The sequence below is a fragment of the Eufriesea mexicana genome, unplaced genomic scaffold (genome assembly GCF_001483705.2).
Source record: "Eufriesea mexicana isolate 0111107269 unplaced genomic scaffold, ASM148370v2 scaffold484, whole genome shotgun sequence".
NCBI lineage: Eukaryota > Metazoa > Arthropoda > Insecta > Hymenoptera > Apidae > Eufriesea > Eufriesea mexicana.
The window spans coordinates 546,163-569,598 of record NW_016908637.1 but is presented as its reverse complement, the minus strand read 5'-3'; the positions used below and the strand labels follow the sequence as shown (position 1 = coordinate 569,598).

At 30.0% G+C, this 23,436-nt stretch overlaps 1 protein-coding gene across 1 annotated transcript in view; it reads left to right on the top strand.

Moving 5' to 3' along the window:
- Window positions 1–5,537: 5,537 nt before the first annotated feature.
- LOC108545561 (protein SPT2 homolog) overlaps window positions 5,538–23,436 on the top strand; it is a 53,591-nt gene continuing 35,692 nt past the window's right edge. The window contains exons 1-3 of the mRNA XM_017897241.1: window positions 5,538–5,765; window positions 5,852–5,998; window positions 6,093–6,222. Coding sequence (XP_017752730.1) covers window positions 5,712–5,765; window positions 5,852–5,998; window positions 6,093–6,222 — 331 coding nt within the window. The 5' untranslated portion in view covers window positions 5,538–5,711. The remainder of the gene's footprint in view (window positions 5,766–5,851; window positions 5,999–6,092; window positions 6,223–23,436) is intronic.

Sequence of the window (23,436 nt, the reverse complement as noted above, 5' to 3'; positions counted from 1 at the left end):
CATCGTAAATAAAAATTTTTTAATGACTTAAAATGTTTCAATAAAATAAATTCTTTGTTATTAATATTTTTATAATGTGCATTAATGACTGAGTTTAAATGTTTAATTTACTGAAATTAAAATTAATGCAGCAATAATGGGTTACTGATTTATGTAATTATATAACTTGTAGTACAGTTATATTGATTCATTATGGTGTAATATATCTTAATAATAATAATAATAATAGAGAATTTTATATATTTATGCATTTCGAATATAAAATAATTGATATAGCCACTAAACAATGAAATAAAATCAAATATAACCAAATAACAAAAGAGAGTAATTGTTGCAAAAATAAGATAAAATGTAAAATAACACCTATTTATATGAATCTTGTTGTATAAATTATTGTGCAAAATTTATCAAATATATACATTTATGCTTAATTTTCATTGTATTGACAAAGTATTCTGATATTAATTACAAAATATTTCCAAAAAGACATTTTTTTCTATCTCTGTTTAGAGGAAGATCTTAATATCGAATTTCATTTTTAAACATGCAAAACAATGTACCTTACTAATTTCAATAATTTTGAAATATATTATAGAAAACAATATTTTTAACGATTTTTTGTAAACATAGGTACAGTGAATCGCAGCAAAAATTGTAAATTACATATCAGAAAATGTGTTTCACCTCGTAAAAAAATTTAGGGATGATTTAGGAAAAAGAATTTAATTGATATATATTGTAAATATATCTATATTTATTATGTAGTAATTCAAAAACAAACGAATCTTATTATGTATATAGAAAATTGAAATTGTTAGGATTTTGTTCGGAAAACGCCTCATAGCTAAAATTGTACATTTAAAAAAAATTGTTTGTCAAGTTGCTTGAATTAAATTTTAGTATTTTGTTGAGTTCGTTCAAACTCGATTACGTTCTACCTCACGCAATGTATTTTCCATCAATCTTACCAAGTTTTCAGTAAAACTGTGTTTAATTTTACTCCATTCCTCTCTTTTTAAATCATTTTTATTTTTAATGGTATATTTCCGAATTCTAATTTCTAGTACGTGCCAGATGTGTTCTATAACGTTCAAATCAGGTGGTTGCGGGAATGTATTTATTACTTTGGAGCAATTATAAAGGAGCCATATGCAACGCGTGTTTAGGATCGTTGTCGCTATAAAATTTAATGCGGTCTAAAATTCCTATCTTTTTAACGCTGCTTTTTAAATTATTTTTCGAAATATTCACATAATCGTGTTTATTCATATTGCCTTCTATAAATGCTAAACTACCCATTCCAGCAGTAGATATACAACTCCAAACCAACATTAATTGATCTCCATGTTTTAAGGCACAGTTTAAATTTTTGTTTTCCAACTTTTCATTAGATCGTCGCCTCATTGTAATTTTATCATCTGTATGAAAGATATTAAATCTACTTTCATCTGTAAAGATAGTCTCTTTCCAAAAATCAATATCTTTGTTCAAATAGTCTCTTGCGAAATGTAATCTTCTTTTTCCATTTTTCTCTCTCACAAGAAGTTTATTCCGAGCCGTACGGTAATGAAAATTTTGTTTTTTTTAATACTCTTCTTATTGTTTCCGGACTTACACTTTTTCCTAAATATGTTTCAACATCGTTAATAGGTTTAGAGATACTAATTCTCGGATTATCTTCAATTTTTCGCATTATCCACCTTTCGTCTTACGCATTAAATTTGTTGCTTGGAGCTTTTCTTGACTTATTACTTATTCTATTTTCGCTTTCATATCGTGTCACGGTATATTGGACAGTACTGACATTTCTGTTAATAATCTTCGCAATTTCGAGATAACTTTTAACATCTTCAAAATTTTTTAGAGCAGTTAATCGCTCTTCTACCGTAAAGTTTACTTTATCTTTATTACTTTTCTATTTTAATTTCGATTTATGACCTTTTACGCAAGTTTACTACTTGCTAACGAGTTAAACAATATAATATCTTTCATATGTTTCATGATTTCATAATAAAATAATCTATATAGCCACTAAACAATGAAATAAAATAAAATATAACCAAATAACAAAAGAGAGTAATTGTTGCAAAAATAAGATAAAATGTAGAATAACACCTATTTATATTGAATCTTGTTGCATAAATTATTGTGCAAAATTTATCAAATATACCACAAAATCTGAAACGGAAAGCGTTGGAAAAATGAAGAATACTTACATTTCTGCTATACATGTATACCTATATACCTATATGTACACTACAATGTCAATTACAGTATATTTCATAACAATAAGTTTCATATCACAAATTATTTCTAATTGAAAGATAAAGATTCATCGATATCCATTTTTTCAACGCTTTTCGTCTTGAATTTCGTGGCTCCTGGTTTATCTACGATTGTAATTATTTATAACAAAATGGAATATTAAAGTATGTACATGATTAATAAACATATACCTCTCCATGCGCAGAGCACGCTTCATATCTTTTATTCATTCAGTAATATGTTCAATTTCATCCAATGATTCTGTTGGCTGTTCGACTACTTCGATATCTGAATCTCAAAATTTTTTCTCTTTTACCAAAAATGTTTATATGTAATTTTTTTCTGTATTTGAACCTGTGTCAAATGGATTTGGTGATTCTGTTTGCACATGTTTTATATCTTCTCCATTTGCCTCAATCAGTGATGTACTATTAAAAGTTACATTATACACCAGTTTTGAAGTAGACAGTTTCCATTTTCTTGCAGGATTCCAAAAGTTGCAATAACAGTATCTGAATCCTATAAAATAAAAGAACAAATATTTTAAATATTTAGTATTGTAAATCAATTTTTACATTTAACTCTTTTTGGGAAATTATGACAAAAGTTTACTGATTGGATGGACCATTTCTGACAAGATAATTGATCAATCAATCCAAATAAATCCTTTGCACTACAATATTAGACATGGTAAAAAAGTTCCTATTATACAATTTATTTCTTAATTTCTTAATATAATTTCCTGATAAAGAAATCTATGACATTTATTTATTATTATTAAAAGAATTTGGTTTTAATAAATTAATATCAAAGAAAAATAATGTATAATGACAGAATAGTACATAAATAAAAAGAAAAAAAGATAGAAATTAATAACTATAATCCTAAAGGTACTAATGATAACCCCAGATTGGGTTAGGTTGTAGTTAAATAAAAAAAATAATGGTTACTTATTTATACCATAAAATAAGGGTATATAGAGTTTTCTTAACATACAGGCTTTAATCCTAGTTTGCTCATCAACTTTCTTGCTTTTTTCTTTCCACGGCTTTGTTTTGCTGTAAAAACTATGTTTATGGGAAAATCAGTAACAGTTGTCCCTGAAAAGCCAACTACTACTGGCACCTGCATCGTCCAAGCTTGATAGAGTATCATCTGAATCTATATTGGTTCTAACTCGAGCTGCTGCTGCTTTAACCTTTGTAGGTTCAAAGCTTGCAGCTTTGTCAATCTCAGTTAATTTTGACATATTTGTTGATCTGTAATGGATAATTACATTATACACTATCAATCTATCCTTACTGTTTCGTTATACAGATAGATACAAAAATGAATCTATTGCATCTAAATGGTAAAAGAAGATTAACGTTTATTAATTCTGCAAAAAGTATTATTTTCTATGATATTAACGGATCCATGTATTAATATAAACTGCAGGTTAAAACAATCAGTCTACTGAAATTGAGTGCACGTGAATTATACCGGGTTAACGAAGTCTGCTCCACCTAATATATCATTGCGATTATACTACGACTTTCAATGTACAAGAATAATTTTAGAAATGAAAATGAAATAACGATAAAACTTATAGGTAAACTGAAAACTACTAATAAATACAAAATAACTAAATGAGAAGAATAAGCACTTATCACATAATTATTACAACAAATGGACGTTGTTATAGTGCCCGTTAAGGATGATCATAAAATACTTATAGAAATACGATCGTCTATTCCTCTTATTATATATGTTTATCTATCATAACAAGTTTAAGTGTTCTAGTAATTGTGAGTGACACGTTTTCACTCTCATTACGTTCTTATACAATGTTTTATATCGTTATTGAGCACAATGAATTTGGTGTATTAAGCTCGTTGAGGCATAAATATTTCGTACATTTACCATTGATAAATCATTACATACGATATGATTCGCACAAAAATATATATTTGTTATTTGTCCCTCGACATTCATACTCTTTTACTACTATTGCGATACTGAACGATGTTGAAAAAAATCGTTAGATTTACCTCAAAAGATAATCCGCCCACAACCATGCACTACTTTTACCACGTAAACTGAAACCAATTCACACGTGTGCTCGAATTTAGCATAGTTTTGTACTTTTAAGAATACAAGCGAACATTTTGTTAAATCTCACCCGCAACTGGCTATGCAAACCGAAAGAGAAGGTATAATTATTTTTTGAAATTTAATTTCCAAACAATCCAATAAATATTGAACATACATAACAAAAGATTAATAAACGGACAAATAAAAAACATTTTTGCATATATTCTTATTGAAAAGTATATTTCCTTCAACCACAGTTGAAACCAGGTTTGCTCATCACATAAATACAAATTTCACATTACAATGTTTTACAGTAAATACGTTTTTAAATAGCAATTGTAAGTAAAAGAATTAAGTAAACTATTGAAACAAGTAAAAATTATTTCTAAATAGTAGAAAAGTAGAGTGTTCGTGTAATACGTAATTTTTATATAGAAATGACGTGTTTCACTGAACATTTATATTCTAATTATAATGAGTTTTGTATTTCTTTTTCACGTTTTGTCGTTAAATATTAGTAATACGCAGAAAACATGTTATTATCACAATAATACTTAAACTAAAAAGAAAAGATTCTCTTAGGAAATAGTTCAGTAAAAAGCAAAATAAATATTTTCTTTTTTCTCATTTCCATGTTTTATATAAATATTTGAAGCGTAATGTCAGCTTTCTGTTTCTTTATACCTAACATTTAGGTTAAAAAACTACGATGCGCTTTATCCTAACTCACTCAGTTTCATTACAGCCCGCCGATGATCTTCGTCACAGTTTTCGGCTAATACTATTTGTGATCAAAGGAGTGTCAGCGGAGTTAATCAGCAGTGAGAATGTAAACCTGCCGTGTCTTCTTTTCTCGAACGGACAGTACATATGCACATACTACCGCAATTAAATTTCAGGCATTTCCACACACGCACTCACGTGTGCGCACACGACATATTCTCTGTAGGCTTATTCTACATATACCTCGTTTATGATAACACTCAATAACAAGGAGATTCTAGAACTTCCAAATATGGGACGAAAAAATACTTTGAATGATTGATCTATTCTGTACTTCATTTATGACAATACTTGTTAGTTGCCATCTATCGGGCAAAGCTAGTATCATTTTATATGTGCGCTATATCTTGCAAATATTTAGTTCATCTTGAATCCTTTTAGTTATTCGAAGACTTACTTTTCTAGTAAACGTTCAAAAGTATTTATGTGATAATTTGTACATTTTAACTGACTTAATTATCAGTGTTTAGAGATCGAGGAATACATTGAAATAGTTACGATTGAACATGAAGGTTAAATTTAATATGTGAACGTAAAAGATATGTCATGGTATTTATAATTTAGTAATATCATTTCATTTTATTATTAACATGGATTTTGGTACTTTGCTGAGTGTGGCACAGAAAAATGAAAATAACAAGCAGGTTATTATATTTTCTTTTTCTACTGTCTCTTTATCTTTAAAAACTAATCATTTTTAATAATATTATGCTCTGTTTTTTTTTTATAGCCAATTGCCTGTTACCAAACAAAATTTGCTCCACCCAAAAAGCCAACTAAACAAAGTAAGTCACTTTCGGAAAATATAAAAAAATTTCTGGCTCGTAAGGAAGAGGAAGAAAGACAGAAAGCGTTGGAAGAAAAGAAAAAAAGAGAGGTACTGAATTTTATTCACGTATAATTAGTTTCTAAATGCTGATTTGATATATGGATTTATAATATTTCGTTATTATTGCTTTTTTTATGTTTAGAATTTATTAGCATTGCGTGATCATAAAGCCCAAAGTCGGATAAATAAACATTTGAAAGTATGCAAAGCTGCAAATAAATCTGTATTGGCAGATGCAATTGACAATGAGAACACAGCTGTTACGATGGCAGGTATGAAATATTGTTACATAAGTAAAATAACATGTTCTTTAATATCTTAGATGTGAGTATTTTTAGAATGAATATGAAAAAAAAGAAAATATATTAATATTGTAATATAAAATTTATCTTTGGAAATATTACAAATGTTTAAAAAGCTTATAAATTTATATTTAGGTTTATGAATTTATGTATACCTGTTTTTAATTTTTATAGGATTTTAATATAATGTGAGGTTTAATATATTATTTAATGATATAAATATATAAGTATTAACTTTTATTAAAGTTATTTATTATTGCATTATTGTATATTTTGCTTTTAATGTAATATTACAGACATTAATTTAAGTATAATTATAGTAGTCAGTGTTTTTTTCACAGGTGAAAGAAAGTGAAATATTAGGATTTGTACATTTTAATTTACAATGTGATTTTCATTTGATGTGGACGTTATTGTATTATAATTATAAATAATTTATTTCTCATATGTAGGGTTTATGTCTTCAATATCCTCTTTTCTTTTATTCTGATTATCATTATAAATATTGGGTATATTAGCAATATGGAAATATTTATATTTCATACATTTGATCTATAAGTACACTGGATATGGATGTAGGTTATTGTGTAGGTTCTGCAGAAAAAAGTAATGCAATCCTACTTATGTATGATCAATGATCTACATATTAATGAGTATTTAGAAGTATCAGTCTATATCCATAATGGGCAGTGTTTTTGCCCACAGGTAATTGAGTATGAATATATACAATCAACGCAATGCCTTCTTACTTTTCCACCGTCCAACAGGGCAGTGGGATTTTGTGGATTTACATGGCAGAGGATTCCAAGCAATTCAGGTCAGAGTAAATATAATTTTAGAGTAATCTAGGAGACCTGTGTTCAAATATTTTAATTGATAATCAAATTTTACAATACTTTATTGAATTTGTTATAAACAAACAATACAATTTATCTAAACATGAAGTCATGACTAATAAAATTAAATTACAATGCATAATAAAATTATTTAGATTAGTATAAAAAAATACAATTACTTTATTAGCAAAAATAATACAATTTATCTTATTAACAAATATTATTTAAATAATATATACCATTTGATAATACAATATATATGGAATGTTTTATTCATATTTTTGAATAAAATATTTGTTTATTTGTTTAATTTAATAGCTCAAGATTATTCATATTCATTTTTTATATTTTTCAATAACATAAAATCCTGTACTGATAACTTTATGCACATTTAATTAAAAAAATTTTATTTGTTACATTATACAGAAGATTATTCATAATTCGAAAATCATTTATTATATATTTCATTTGATATAAAATGTATATGTTTCTTGTTTGTATTACAAATTAGAAGATTTTAGTAGTGAATATGAATAATTATGTCTTTTGTATGTTATTAAAAATATTTATATTATTCCGTATTATGATCAAGATGTCATTATGTTGATGAAGAAACTATGAAAATTGTTATATGACAATTTATTGAAAATATGAAAATTAAATATCATGAGACAGTCATAATAGGAAAATTAAATTCTAATATAGGTTGTAATATTTACAATCATCATTTACGTAAATATACTTTTATGTCTATAAAGAAGTATTAGAACATATAAATTTTTCATGAATTAAAAGTTCAAATTAAATACTTTTGTATTCCAATAGTGAAAGAAAATTTTCTTTTATCGCTTTAAATTTTTGTTCTAAATAGATTAAGATTTGATATTTCTTCTTTATCAATTTTTTGCTCAAAATATATGGATAATATTTTGATTAGCAATTTTATTCTATTAGCCATATTTATAATCTGTTTACTTTTAACATTATTTATTACTTTTAACATTATTTATTATTGGAGTAATCCTGTGATAATAGTTTTTTAGTAGGTGGAGAGGTGAAAAAGATTTTTTATTTTCTAAATATGAATATTTTTCACATGTAAATTTAAAAGAAAAGTAGAAAATATATGTTTGAAAAATTGGTAATTCTTTGGAATATTAAACTTTTGAATAATGTTGATAATACTAATAATCTTAACAAAAGCTTTGTTCGAATAAAATTTAATTATTCACATGAGATCAGTACAAAAAAGAAATGTCAAGTTATTTCAAAAGTCTTTTCTGCATTTTTGTGTGAATTTTATCGCAAAAAGAAAAATTTTTCTACCTTTTAATATATATATATATGGGTCTTAAGATGGGTTGCTTAATTGCATCTTATAAGATATGCAACAACTTTCAAAGTGATGTGATATTATTATGTTAATTTATTCTTTTATATATACATAACAATATATTAAAGAAAATATTTAATATAATGATTTTCATTGTTATAATATTATTCAAATGTACAGTGTTAGATAAGAGAAATGAGACAGGGTCAATATTTATTCTTTATTATTTAAAATGAAAGTACATGAGAGATTGTAGTCTATACAATTGGAAATTCAGTATTTAAGGAAACGAGAAGAGATATTAGTAATAGATAGTTTATGTCTTTTCAGTGAAAAGGTTTTGTTCATTTACACAGCTATAAACAAAAATATAACATTTTGGAAATAGTACAGTTCATATATAATTAATATATTATTTATTCTGCACAAAAAAATTACATTTCCTTCATTCGATTATAAAATATAACATAGAAATACATATGTTATATGTTATATATTTACGCTTATATACATGTATATTTATATTTGAAGTATCACATAGTATATATTAATAATATTTTAAAAGATTCAGATAAAAATGTATTAAAATATGTTATACCACTCTCCGTTGCAATTTTAAAGATGGAATTTACATTATGACCATTTGTTTCTTTTCTTAATGCTATATAAAACTACAATTATTTTTTTATATTTATTATTAAAATATCTACTATTATATCTATAATTCTACTATATCTACTATAAATATCTATATCTACTGGTAGATGTTTCTGGCTTTATTAGGATTTTATCCAATTCTTTTAAAAACATCTTTTTTTATATATTGGTCTTTTTTTTTATTATTAGTTGATTTCTTTTTGCGGTACAAAAGCAGTATAAATTCTATTAGGAAGTAATAATAGGTTGACAAATAGATTCATTCTTAAATATACATATTACAATATTTTGTTTTAATAGGTCAATTTGACGAACTCGCCTTATTATCTTGTAATCTAATATTATTTATGCTTTGTTTATGATCCCTGTCATTTTTTTATGGTAGTATATTATGTTTATTGGATTTCTATACATTTTAGAAATATATGATACAATTTATACGGTTGGTGTTCTTACTAAAATAGAAGGTAGAATTACATAAATTATTCTTTCTTATTATTACGAATGATTTTTTTTTTTGTAAATCGTTTGCTTACATATTCATCCCGATAAATTTGCATAAAGTTAAAATATGATCACGAGTAATATTTTGTTCTCTAAGTTGAGAAAATAAATCTAATACTGCACGTATCCTTAATCTTTTTCAGGTATTGTTCGAGGTATTATTTCTGTATAAAGTTGGGATTTTTAAGTACTGTATAAGATGTTAAATGTGTAGAAACTTATATTTGCAGAAGATCCATATTTTTACCCCATATTTTGCTGGCTTATTCGGAAGGTATTTTACATTATTCTACATTTTCTGCAGGATTATATAATTTTACAGTATTTCTAATCATTTGTGAAAGAACTCTCTTATAGGTCTAAATTTATCGCTTTCTGTTTATCCGTCATAATCACTTTTTTGTTAAAGTAAATCACGTATAATATGTGAGGAACATCTTTTAGCAATTTAATTACTCGAAAAATAGATCTACCTATTTCTGCATTTTGCAAACTTCTGCTTTAATCATCGTACAGTTTCTAAACATAAGTTATGCTTCTTGAATTATATTCAACTTTCCAACTTTTCTCAGTAACTATCATATGTCTTTCTATTTTCAATGTTAATCATTAGTCAAAGTACTGGTTTAAAGAGTAACAGATATAATAAGTTGAGTAACATATATAATATTATTTGCATTTTTTACTCTTTTACCGATGTAAATTTCCTTGATAGGAAATGACTTTAATGGTGAAGTAACAGCATTGCCTTTTAAGAGACTGCAGTTTTGTGTTGTATGCTTCGCGTGGTTATTATCTTTTGAATAACTCTCACGTGGTTTTGATAGCTTATAATTGTCATTATTTATGTGACTTTTATTTTTGAAATTTTGTTGATGTTATCTCCCACATACGTGTATAATCGTTAATTGCTTAATCACAGTTAAAAAACGTATATAGAAAGAAAAAAGCAAAGACATATAGTAAAGAAAGAGATTAAATTAAAATGTGATTTTCGGTAAAGAATATTATAGAAAGAATGCGTGTGTGCGTGTGTTTTTTATAATGTACATTATAAAAAATCCGACATATTCTGTAATATAGACAGTCATGTACAAAAGGGAGAATTTTCGCATTGCTAGAAACCTTGCTAACAGGGACTGCAAATTTGTTGACAGCATTTGCTTGTATTCAATCATTGTATGCAGCTGAAACGAGACATGTTCATAAAATAATTATCCTAAAATATTTTATAAACATTATATAGAGGCAATACTGGAAAGAGAAATACAATATTATGAGCGAAATAAGAGAAATGTCATTCATTTTCATTGATACTTTACAACATTATTGCTTTATTAAACTGGATTTTTTGAAAATAGTTATATCAATTAATGTTTATAGTATGAAATCGTGGTTTGTTAAATTAAATTCAAGGAAAATAGCTGAATGTTAACAAAATTCCATTATATCAGTATCCACTATATATAATTTTGATTTATTCGAATGAAATTAATTATGTTGGAAAATTATGTTAATTTAACTTTGTCGAATTTAGCTTTACTTTTTAATAACTATTTCGTATATGTTATTTGAAAGACAAATTTTTATTGAACATATTTTTATATATTTTATAGAGCATATTTAGCGCTTTAATTTTCACTTATAGACTAGTACGTAAATATGTCTTTTCGTTTTTATTGGAGTGTCACAGGGTTTGCAGTGTTTTGGCTAATGTAATCGCGTTATGGTCGTTAGTATCCTAGTGAAAATCCATGACAAGGTATCTCGAATCTAAATTCTTTGAACTCGATCTAAATTCTTTACCTGAGAAATAGCTATTAGAATAGTTAATAGAATAGAAATAGATATTTTGAATGCCATCTGGTGTGTTAAATACAATTAAGATGTTATTCATATAAATGATTATAGAATATCTGCTCGATCATTCATATGAAGGGTGAAGAGAATTTTCATGCTTGTTCGTGATATTTCATAATGGGTTTTTCTATGTCATTTGACGAACGTTATGCGAAGTAGCGTTGGTTTACCTTTTCCGCATCGTAGTATCATTACTCTCGTGTTTCATTTTCTTATTGTCAATTATACGTGCTTTTTCGATAGGGATATATTCGTGACAACTTGTATTATCGATGCATGTCATGCTTATTGGTCTTGTCTTATACATTCGGCAATCGTGGTTTCGCCGGATCTCGGTAAATTGTACTTAAAATGTTATAACTGTTTTCGTCTAATTTATCAAATTTCCTGTGGTGCTGATCGTATTCGCCCTTGTACTCGTTATAATTAGATACGATTTCGAGAGAATAGTTTCAACGGGTTTTCCGTTTTTTGAAACTTGTCGTAGCGTGTAATCACTAAATGCGATATTTATTCTAGATTATCTTTAATTAATTCTACAAGTGTCAACTTGGGTTCAGAATCCAAGTTCAGTAAAAATACAAATGAATGCTTATTACTATTTTTAATGACCGTTTTTTCATTTATATCGTAGAATTATTAAAAAAAAAAAAGAAATGCATAGTTATTGCACTTATGCGGCAATAGTGCTATAAGTAGTTGAAAGTGAGAAGGTCGAATCGAAAAGACCCAAAGTTTCAGTATTTTTTCGTGCTGTGAATATAATTTTTGTCGAAATCTCAATTTTTGCAATTGGGTGGTCGAGTAGAAATATAGAGTATCAATTATACGATGTATAATTACATCAATGAGTAAATGTTTAGCTTCTCTTCAAATTCAATATCGTATTTATTATTATGAAATTTATTATGAACTTATTTTATTTTCGGTTTCATTATTAATGATTTTATTACTATTACTATACTATTCCTCCTGCCCCCGTTAATCAGATTAAAGAGTATATACCACTATCAATTGTTCAATTCAATCCTGATTCGAAATCTCAAATTACATTAACCCTGAAATTACATTTGTAATAACCCAAGTATCCCCGTGATTTACACTTCTTTTCTTCTCAATACCCAATACCCAATATCAATAATAATACGAAAATATTATTATTTTCGTTTTAATTACATCGAGGATAAACTCGTTCTTTCTCATGTGCCTTTCCACAAAGTATCTTAACATGTTTCTTCTCTTTTTCCTCCTTTTTTCATTTCCTCGAGAATAAAGATTAAACAATATGGTACTAAGAGAGCTGTTTTATGTCTCTGGTTGTAACAAAACTGCCAGTTACTTTGGTATCGATCGCTCTCTTTCTCTTCTCTATTTGTCTAATCGTATTGTATATTTTATTTCTAACCTAACGTCTATAATTTCTTAAATTCTTTCTTAAGTACTCTATTTATGCATATAATTTATCCCTTTTTATCTTCATTCCATATTTAATTAGTTAGTTGAAAGCGAAGACGCAGTTTTACGATTGTCTACCAAGTTCCAGTTCTCTTCAACCCATCTTATTATTTTTTGGCATAGTAATGTCGATAATATTTTATATTCTACATTAAGTAACGACAATTCTTTCTTCCTTCCTTATTCCATTTAGTGTCTTTTCATTCCTTATGTAGCCTAATTCCTTAGGAATTACTTGGAAAATTCGATCAACAGTTATCTTTTCCTCTTGATTTCATTCTTCCCTTCTTTTCATCGCTTACTCTTGTCTCTTTTCTCTTGTCTCCCCTTCCTTTTAGCAGCTTTTAAGTGCTCTGTCTTTGCTTTCTTTTCCATGTTCCATTTCATTGCCTTTTTTCTCCCCATTCATTTATCATTTTTCCTCTATCCTTCATCCTCTTCGTCTGTTTATATCCCTTTGGTCATTTTCTCGCATATATTCTTCTCCGTTCTATATTTTTCATATGATCTCTATATTATTCATCGAGTCTTTTACTCTTTTTAGTTTTTCTCTTGTACCTGCTTTTCTTGCTACTTCCCTGGATATCTTATTGTTAGTCGAATCTTTCATTCTGTCCTCTAGTTTTATCTTCTTATCATTTTCCTTTCATTTTAGGATAGGTGAGCCAATTCCTCTTTTTCGTATACCGTCGATGATCTTAACAGGATATAACAGGATAATTACTGTTTGATAATTACGTAATTCAGTATCGAACTTCCTCTTGTTCCTATAAATGTCAATTTTCCATTTTTATCTTCACTTGTTCTCCCATTTGTTCTCCCATTTGTTCTCCCATTTGTTCTCCCATTGAGATTGTTAGCACATACTCCTCGATAATCTTTTTTCTTTCTCGTTCCATTATTAGTTCTTCGACTAATAATGTCGAGCTAGCTTTTTAAAATATTCAATTAGTTTTCCTTTATCCTTTATATTTTTACTTCTTTCTTCTATCCTTGAAAAACCTTATTTTCACTTCCTTTTGCCAATCTGCCTGCACTTATTTTCAAGATATTCAACCTTTCTGTTTAATTTCTTGCTTTCCTCGTTTCATTCACCTTCGCCCACCTTCATCTTCTAAATTCCTCCTTCAATTTCCTTCAATTTCCTTCAATTTCTTGATTTTCTTTGCAAAACGCGTCCTCGCTTTCCAAATCTTTTCTTCCACTCTTTTTTGTATCTTTTTTTCAACATTTCAATTCTTTTCTCATTCCTTTGTCTATTCATCGTTTTAACGATGAAAATTACGAATAAAAGAATATAACGCTGCATTTAAAAAGAATTATTCATTTTCATGTGTCATAAAAATGTTTACACATATGTTTAGACATATTATGTCTACCTATGAAATAATATATAAGTGTTTTACGATATCTTTGATACGTGTAACGCAGATAGAATCAGAAAGTTGCATTTTTTTTTTTCTATTTCTGATATGATTTCATTTTTATTGCTAAAATGATGGATTATATCTTGAAATTATATTTGAAACATCGATGAAACATTCCTTTGCACACGTCACGTTAGCAAATGGTTTCAGACATATTTGTCACGTATACGTATATATGTAATAAATTTTCAAATTTCATGCGATGCTCATGTCACCACTACATTTTCCGATAATTCCATCGACATAACAACCATAACAACATAACATTGTTGCAATGACTTCTCGAAGAAAGTCAACTTTTCACATTTTATTAATGATCCGCGAAGGATTAAACGATTTGTATTTTGTCATGTACTAACGAACAATGTTATGTATTTTTTTCCTTTCCTTTCCTTTTCTTCCTATTATACTCTCCGATAAATTAAATTATTCGTTTCATTTTTAGTTAGTATTTATTTAGTGCAGCAAAACATGCTCTTCATTTCAACTGTCTTGAAGAGTTGAAGAAAGACTACTTTTTTCTTGTATTTTTCGTTTAGAAAATAAAAAGGAAGAAATTATAAGTAATTATAATTCCTTAAACCATCGAGCGGCTATGTACATAAGTATATGTACATCGTTTCTCAAAGTCAATTCATGGTGGGTATGCCGTACATGTACGGATTATTCAATTTCTTATATATCTCAATGTCTATGTCTTCGATACATCTTTAATGCCACTTCCTCATTTTCGATGATTAAGAGATGCTGATGTTACTCTAACGAGCCTCTATGAAGCGAAAACTTTTACACATCGAAACTTTCCGTTGCTTAAGAAGATTTCTTAGATTATCCATATTAGTGAATTTTCTTTGAATTTTTGTAGCATTTGACGAGAAAATTCTCATCGAACGGTATAATCATTCCTATCAAGTTTTTGTACGCGATGATTCTTTGTAAGGTCTTTGCTATGTATTATTGTTCTTATTATCGTATGCTTTTGCAATCTACTATATACTTTTCGGTGCACTTTGCATAAATCGATTTGTCGATACACGCGATCATAAGCAATAACACCTGCTCCATGCTAGTGAAGTAGACAGCTGTTCTATAAGTTCTTCATCGAGAAACTATTGTTCCAATTGCTGAAAATTACGACGATCTACAATTTTCTTTGCACTCTCGATATACGTATTTACATACATATTTCATATGCTAAGAAATAATTTCCGATACACCTGCAGATTACCTTCTCTAAATTACAAATTTATACTACGTTAAACTTTGCGTATGCGTCTACGTGTTCGATTCTGGTTTATTTTTATTTAGACAAATAACAAACTGCTAACATTTTAGTCCGTGTGCATATATACAGAGTAATTCGCTTACATCGAACATATACGTTATTTCCGTTACTATAAAAGCTAGGAAAAATTGACAAACCAGCGTTTAAATGTTTCTAAAGCGTACATCTGATGGTGATAAAGGAAAAAAGTTCTCTCAAGGTCATATTAATGGTTTTCTCACGAGTATTGAAATTTTGTTGCACTTTAATATTTATTTTTTTATAGTCCAATGTCGTAGTCGGTTAATTGTTCTATTAAGACGAGTTTATTTACCTGTAATATCCACGAACTTTATATGATTTTGTCAAACGAATTGACATTTTCAGGAAACAAAAACTGAGTTTTTTCACCTTATGTTTCACCTCATTTTATTATAACATTTTATTTCAAATTGTTGCGCATTTCTTTTGGTTTTATTTCAGTAGTATGACAACAATGGGTGCCATAAGGTTGCCTCTGCTAATTCGCTAAACGATATCATAATTCTTATTGGGGTTTTACTATTAGCTACAACTTGGCTCAGTTGCGATTCGACGATAACGAACAATTAAAGTCCAAGCTATTCGTGGTGAGCAGCTGATATTTTCATTATCCGTTATACATGTTGGTCGGTAATTACCGCGACGTGTTTATAGAATTTCTTACCTTCCTTCCTTCCTTCTTTCCTTCCTTTCCTTTCCGTTCCTTTCCTTTCCTTTCCTTTCCTTCTTTCTTTCTTTATTTATTTATAATTTCTCCTTTAACTTATTGGTGCTAGTGACGAACAGAATACGCTATGACAAAAGAAAATGTTTATTTCTTTCCTTTCGAAAAAATTGATCAAGGTTAATTTTACGGTATTTCTCTTATATTAACTTTTATTAAACCGAGTGTGTCCAATCGATATATCATATTCCAGTGACATCCAGTTGTACGATGTCCTTTTTCACACCTTATACAATTATCAGTATCAAGCAAACCATTTTGTAGCCAGGAAATATTTTTCATCTGAATTTATATTTTACAACACTTTTCATTATATGCACATTTCTTTTCCTTTTATAACTATCTTGATCTCACGAGTAGAAACCGAGGGTTACGCGAATATGGTGATTTACTGATTTTGAGATTTAAGAATAAAAGTCTGAAAAATTGTATTTGTACATCAGAATAGAGTATATTTCTTATAAATTCAAACTGTTGGAGAATAATAAGAAAATAGGGAAAATAGAGAAAAATGATAAGAAAATAAAACATATCGATGTCTCATCAGATGTCTAACAAGTGGAGGTTATAAGTTAGGAAACGTTGAGAATATAGAGACATTAGGTGATTTTTTAATAACTTAAAGAATTTCAACAGTTAAATCGTTGGATTTTTATTATTACATTAAATGATAGGAACATTTTATTTTTCATATTTTTTTCTCTGCAGCTTAAAGCAATTTTGCATGGTCGATGAATTTCTGCTTTATGAGCGTTTCAACCATGATTCTTTAATTTATCATAATATTTGTAGCATCATTTTTCATATTTATATTTATAATTATATCGTGTTTATGTAATATCGTGTTTCGTCGTTTGAAATATTTCCGATAAGAAATGTTGATTGTTTTTAAACATATTGAGACACGGTTCTTACTTATCAAATATAGCGGTGCTTGGACTTTTATTATTTAGCATAGTTAATATAATGCTTTTATCTTCCTACTTCTCCTTATACATTATGCGAGTATTCATTCATATAAGTATTGCTTTAAGTAGTAATACTTGAGAAAATTTGGATGGAGTATAATAACTATTTAATAACCTGAATTACCAATATTCCTCCTTGCACTACCTTAGATTAAGTAATTGGCGAAGCAAGTAGTAGTCGTTAACATACCTCTTTTGTTTTGCCATATTATGATCATAATTCGGTGAGAATGTTTGCTATGTGCGCTAAATGTTTTACTTTGGCTTCATTAAAATTACCTATTCGAAAGCTTTTTATTTTTCATATATCATCATGCCAATATATAATAATAAGTAATAAAAATTTTGTCATTCTTTGAATTGGTCAGATTAAATTTTAGGAAAAAGTTGGATGAACTTATATTCCAATGTGATCAAAGTTTACTCGTTCTGCTTGTTATTTATATTTTTATGAGCAAATTCTAACCGTTAAAGTTGAAAATTTCCAAAATTTCCTTATACATCGTTAAATTATCATAATATCGATACAGATTAATGAATTTCTTTACAGATTCTTCTCACTTTTTCGGTTTTCCTTGCTGAAGGAAGATGCCAAACATCTTTCGTATAACACGCATGGAATAACCAACATCTTTTCACGTTTCGTATACATTTTTGCAACGTTTTTTTCTTTTTCGGCCCTTAACTTTAATCTGCCTTTCTCGATACACGATACATATCATCAACGGTACACTATTTATGATATTTCGTTCCATCTATAAAATAATTTCTCATCTGCAGTTCTATTTTCTCAGCCTCTATGAAATAATAACTTATACTTACGACGTATATTATTCTTCGAAATTTTGTACACCTTAATAAATGGCACCCCGCAGTAAATGGAAGGGCATGAAGCTTGCAACAAAAGATTACAGAAAAGATTAGTATCAGAAATTCATTTTATGCTCTCTAAGCGGTGTAAATTGTATCTCGAGGAAACTTAGTTTTCGAATTATAACGTAAAGTTCGTTTGAAAATCAAGCGATGGTGTTGCTAATTGTAAGTGCGCGCGCGCGCGCGCCTCTTTTAATTTCATATATTTTTTACATAGACTATTTTAAATTAACAACCGTATGCAACTATATGTTTACAAATATCTTTTTATTCCCTTAGATTAGCCTTATAGAACATTTATTTGTTAACGGACAAAATTTAACTATCTATTAGGTTATATAGTTAACTATGTATTAGGCTAAAGATGAATACGATTTTCATCGTATTAGTCACATTAGCTGCATCGACGCTGTATGTAACATTTTTCTAGCAATGGTAAAAATTAGTATGATACACAAACAATGAAAAAAGGAGAATCACATTAAGTGCGTGCTTTATTATATTAAATGAAAGGAATTATATGAAATAAAGGAAAGAGAAAGAAGAAAATGCAGATGGTGGACATTGAAGTTTCATTTTTAATTTTGTTAATTTGATAACAGGCGTTAGAAACATCGCATAAAATTGTTCGCTATTTTGTTTGTCCCGATTAAATTCAAAATTTGATCATTTGTCAATTCCATCTTCACTCGTTGGAGGGTCACTTTGAATGTATTCGTTGGACTTGGCGGTGACGTTCACATTATTTCTTCGCCTTGCTCGTTCGTGCTCGTTCGTGCTCGTTCTTCGTCGGCGAAACATAGAAAATAAAACGATTGTTGCGGTCTTCCATTGGCTAACGATAAGTCCAAAGTGCTCAGTATACCTCGATACCACGACATTAAGCATTTCACTTTTTAAACTTTTCTTTTACCTTTTTCCTTTTCTTTCCTTTCTTTCCTTTCTTTTCTTTTTCTTCTTGTCTCTGTCTTGAATGGACATCGGGATTATTAGCAACGAGTTTGTGTTGGGTAGTTATATTTTTTTGGGTTTGTTTTACGTGTTCGTAAGTACGTATTTGTTTCTTAAAAAAAAAACTATTATAGCTCTTATGTGTTTTTCCGAAGTTAGGGCCGTGTCGGGTTTTTAATTCTCTATTCTTCTCTTATAGTTTCGGTTCTTTTCTAGTCATATACTCATCAGGATATGATGAGATGTTAGTGGCGTAGATTGAGTCTGGCACAAATTAGAATTTCGAGCATTTTGATGAGATGTTCGTGTGTGATTTTGGTATGTCCGGATCTTAGTCGAGCTAGTATCGTTTTCTCTTTCCTGTTCATGTTGTGACACAGCATTTGTTAGTAAAATTGTTGTGCTACATTGTTGTGAGCTACATATTTTGCTTCTTTTAGTAATTGTCCACGTATTGGACCATTCTTCTTTTATGGTTCTTTTGTTAGGTGACTGATGCGATCTAGGTATCGTACTCGAATAATTGCTTCCACTATTGTAAGTGTGGAGGCTTCTTTTGCTATGGTGTCTGCTCTTTCGTTGCCTGCTATGCCTTGATGCGAAAGGGTCCAGACGATGGTCTTGTCTACGTTACTGTTGCAGATTTTCATATAGCTTTCTTCTATGTTCCTTTTGATTTTATGTTTTTTCTTATTTTTGCATGTTAAGGCTTTCATCGCGTTCATGACGCCTGGAAAGATGGCATATTTCGTAGTTTCGAATATAGCGTATGTCTCGGAAGTGAAAATCAAAGCTTGTTTGAGGAGGTCCTTTTTTATCGTGTGTTTGTTTGAGGTAATTGCGAATCCCTTTCCTCTACCAGTTTCCCAGGTGTCTGTGTGTATATATAAATATAACGGGGTTAGTTGTTGTTGAATAGTTGTAAGAATAATTTGTTTTTGAGTACTGTTTTGTCTATTTCGTTTTTCTGAGGTCAGTTAGTTTTATGTTTGTTAGTGGATTCCTGATTAACTGTACTGCGATTTTTCCTTCTTTCCGTTCACTCGTAAGACTCGTTTCAACTAAAGATGGTTTCAGAGTTTTCTTGCTTCTAAAATGCTGCTGATAATTTCACTTTTCTGTTGTATAATTCTTTGTATCTGTTTGTGAATGTGTTCGAATTGATTTGGGGTCGCTTGTGATGTTGATTTCAATCGGGAGTACCGTAACACTCGAGACTAATTGTAAGCCTTGTGCTAATCCATTTTAAATTTTGATCGGTGAAGATAGAATTCCGTTGGGTCTAACCTAAATTGATTTCTCTGTAAAAAGAGGTTGATTACGAAGGTTAGCATATTCTTTTCGATGTTTAGGTTGAGTTTTAATAATTTTTGGTTTCCATATCATGTGATAAGCCGTTTCGATGACTAAGCACGATACGACAAGATGAAGCGGATCCCTGCGGATGACTGCGAAAAGATCAGTGGTCTTTTCGTGCCAGTTTTAGTCGTGTTTGTATTTTACGGTGTTATCGTTGAAGACTCTGTCGTTGTTGCGTCCCTAGGACCGAACATCCTAAGTCAAGCGAGGGACTAGTTTATTTCTTTATTTCTATCATCCCATGTCTCGCGGGCATTCGTGTCACCTAGCCACTACTTGTATATTACTATACGCAACCAATAAAAAAACACGCACCCATCGCTTACATTTCACACCGATCAATCAGGCCACATCCGAATTTATAAAAGCATTGAGACAGGAGTCGGAAACAGTCCATGCAGTCCTATCTCGATTAACCGTTTGAGTGCCACGGGTCATTATTGTTTCCCAATCGATATTTGCCAAGCGGCGCGATAGCGCTTGTCATATTCCGTGTCCAAAAATGCCGAGCGGCGCGATAGCGCTTCTCATATTCCGCGTTCACCAACCGAGCGCGCTGATTGTCAGCTTCGCAGCTCAGAGCGCTGGCACTTTTGGACACAAAATAGAAGAAGCGCGATCGCGCCGCTTGGCACTCAAACGGTTAAGTTAGACTATAAATTGCGTCCCTTCGGCACTCTCGCATCAGCGTAGCGGGCCTTACAACCCTGCAATACTTGGACCGTGAGAGTTGCAGTGTTCGGACGCAACAGTCGGCAACTCGGGTATTCGAGGTTCTGCAGGGATTTTCGTTCTCAACGTTTCGATAGCTTGAATGTAATCGTAATTAGTTGGGTTGTTTTGCGTTAGGTTTGAATTCCGATATACACTCGTGTACTCAGGAGTCTCGTCTGCGAAATGTTTGTCCGTGTGAGATTCCCTTTAGGCTATCGGTATCCGTATACGTGTTATAAAAGGATCCGAATTGTGTGGTGCAGCTAGTATTGCTGAGATCGGACTAGCATCACTGAAATTGCACTAACATATCAACTAGAACCTGTTTTATATGTGATTGGCACACACATCGGAACACGATTGACGCTATTATGATATGGGAGTCTTTCCCCACGGTTGATGTCGATTGTTGTATCCTCTGATCGAGTAACGGCTTCGGTCGGGTAGCGTTCGAAGGAACGAAAGAAAAAAAAGGTAGGGATGCGTTTTGTTGTGGGGCCTGCTTGCTAGTGGGCTCATCGGTAAGGCTATCTAGCAAACCCTTGCCTTAGACGAGGATACTATTGGAAGGTCTGGAATTGGTATATATAGGATTCGAATTTCCTCTGATAGTGGGTGGGTGAACTATTCTCTACGGCCGCGGTGATCTGAAGGAGACTGTTTTTCATTTTTATTGCTTTTGTAACGTTCGTTTCATGTTGTCGACCGGACACACGCGATTGCGCATTGTTTTGTATTTTTTCCTAGTGAAATTAACTATTGGCACTTGACGTATTTTCGACAAAATAGGCTTGCACGGTCAGATCGCGTGTCCTGATTCCTGTCAGGCTTTAACGACGAGGGGTCATAAATATTCAGAGCGAAGTCGCGCTACGGTCACTCGAAATCTATCACAACGTATCTGTCTTTCACACATTTTCCACTTTCTGCGAGGTGATCGAACAAAATGCACAGAAAACAATTACTGACAATTATTTCATGAATTTCTAAGGGCTGTTAGAATTAATAGGATGCAGCGTTATCTCACGCTACAACTTGCGTGCGAAAACCTTTAAGATCTTATCTATTTTATATATCTTCGCAGCTCTCCTTGAATCTTGATCAGTGATTGAAGAAACGTGGCCAGTATTCGACGTTGTTGTATGATCTACATCTTCTTTAACCAAGTCAAAGTTGCTGACTGCTATGCTCGTACCTTGAAGCGTACCTATTAAAAAATAATTCGTAAACGCGTTGTGTTTCTCCTGTTGGAAAAAAAAAACAAAAAACAAAAAACAAAAAAAAAGAAAAGATACGAAGGATAATAAAAATAAGGTCGAACATATTTTTTTAAGCTTCATTTGCTGATATAAGCGATGGAAAAGATGTTACTTCAAGACGTGATTCGACCATCAGGTCAATCGATAGTGATCTCTAACGAGTGTAGGATCACCGAATCGGATACATTTATCAGCAGAAATTACATCGGATAATGAAAATCATTTCCAATGTATTTTTCCTTGTAACGATGGAAACGAATAGGACATTTGCGTGATTAATAATTAAGGCGTTATTAATAACTAAGGGCTCAAATGAACATCGTACATTTGCCATTGAACTTATCATCTTGTTGGTTGAAAATGCCACGATAACAATGAACTCATCGACAGAGAAACAATTTAAAGTTTCTGACACAGGATACAGAAATAACAAATTACCTTATCTACTAATGAAATCGTGAATATAATTGACAATTTTCGTGATTATGGACGAAAAATTTGTTTAGAACGAACCGAATTGTAACCTAGTCTCAACTTTAATACCACAGTGCTGTCCAATCGTTTAAATGACATCTGAGAAAAAATGTTTGAAACGAGGTTGAAGAAAATGACAAGGTAATAATTACAATTTGTAACGACACGTACATTTGTTTAAATAAAAATTCAAATTATATATTTTAAAGAGCAACCTACAGTGGACGAAAAAAAAGAAGGAAAAATAAAAGTATTGAAAGCGATGATTGCATTGATTACATTGATTGCAGTCATAAAAAATGGAAAAAATTTTTCAGTTTTCTTCTTTTTATTTTTCCATGTTCTTGTTTCTAATTGTTTCGTTACAATTATTTTGATTTTTCGTATTGTCAATGTTATATTAAACCCACGAGGAGTTGGATTAAACTTGCAGCATCGATATCGGTGTGTGAATGTTTGTCAGAGCGTCGTAGGTTAGTCTAAT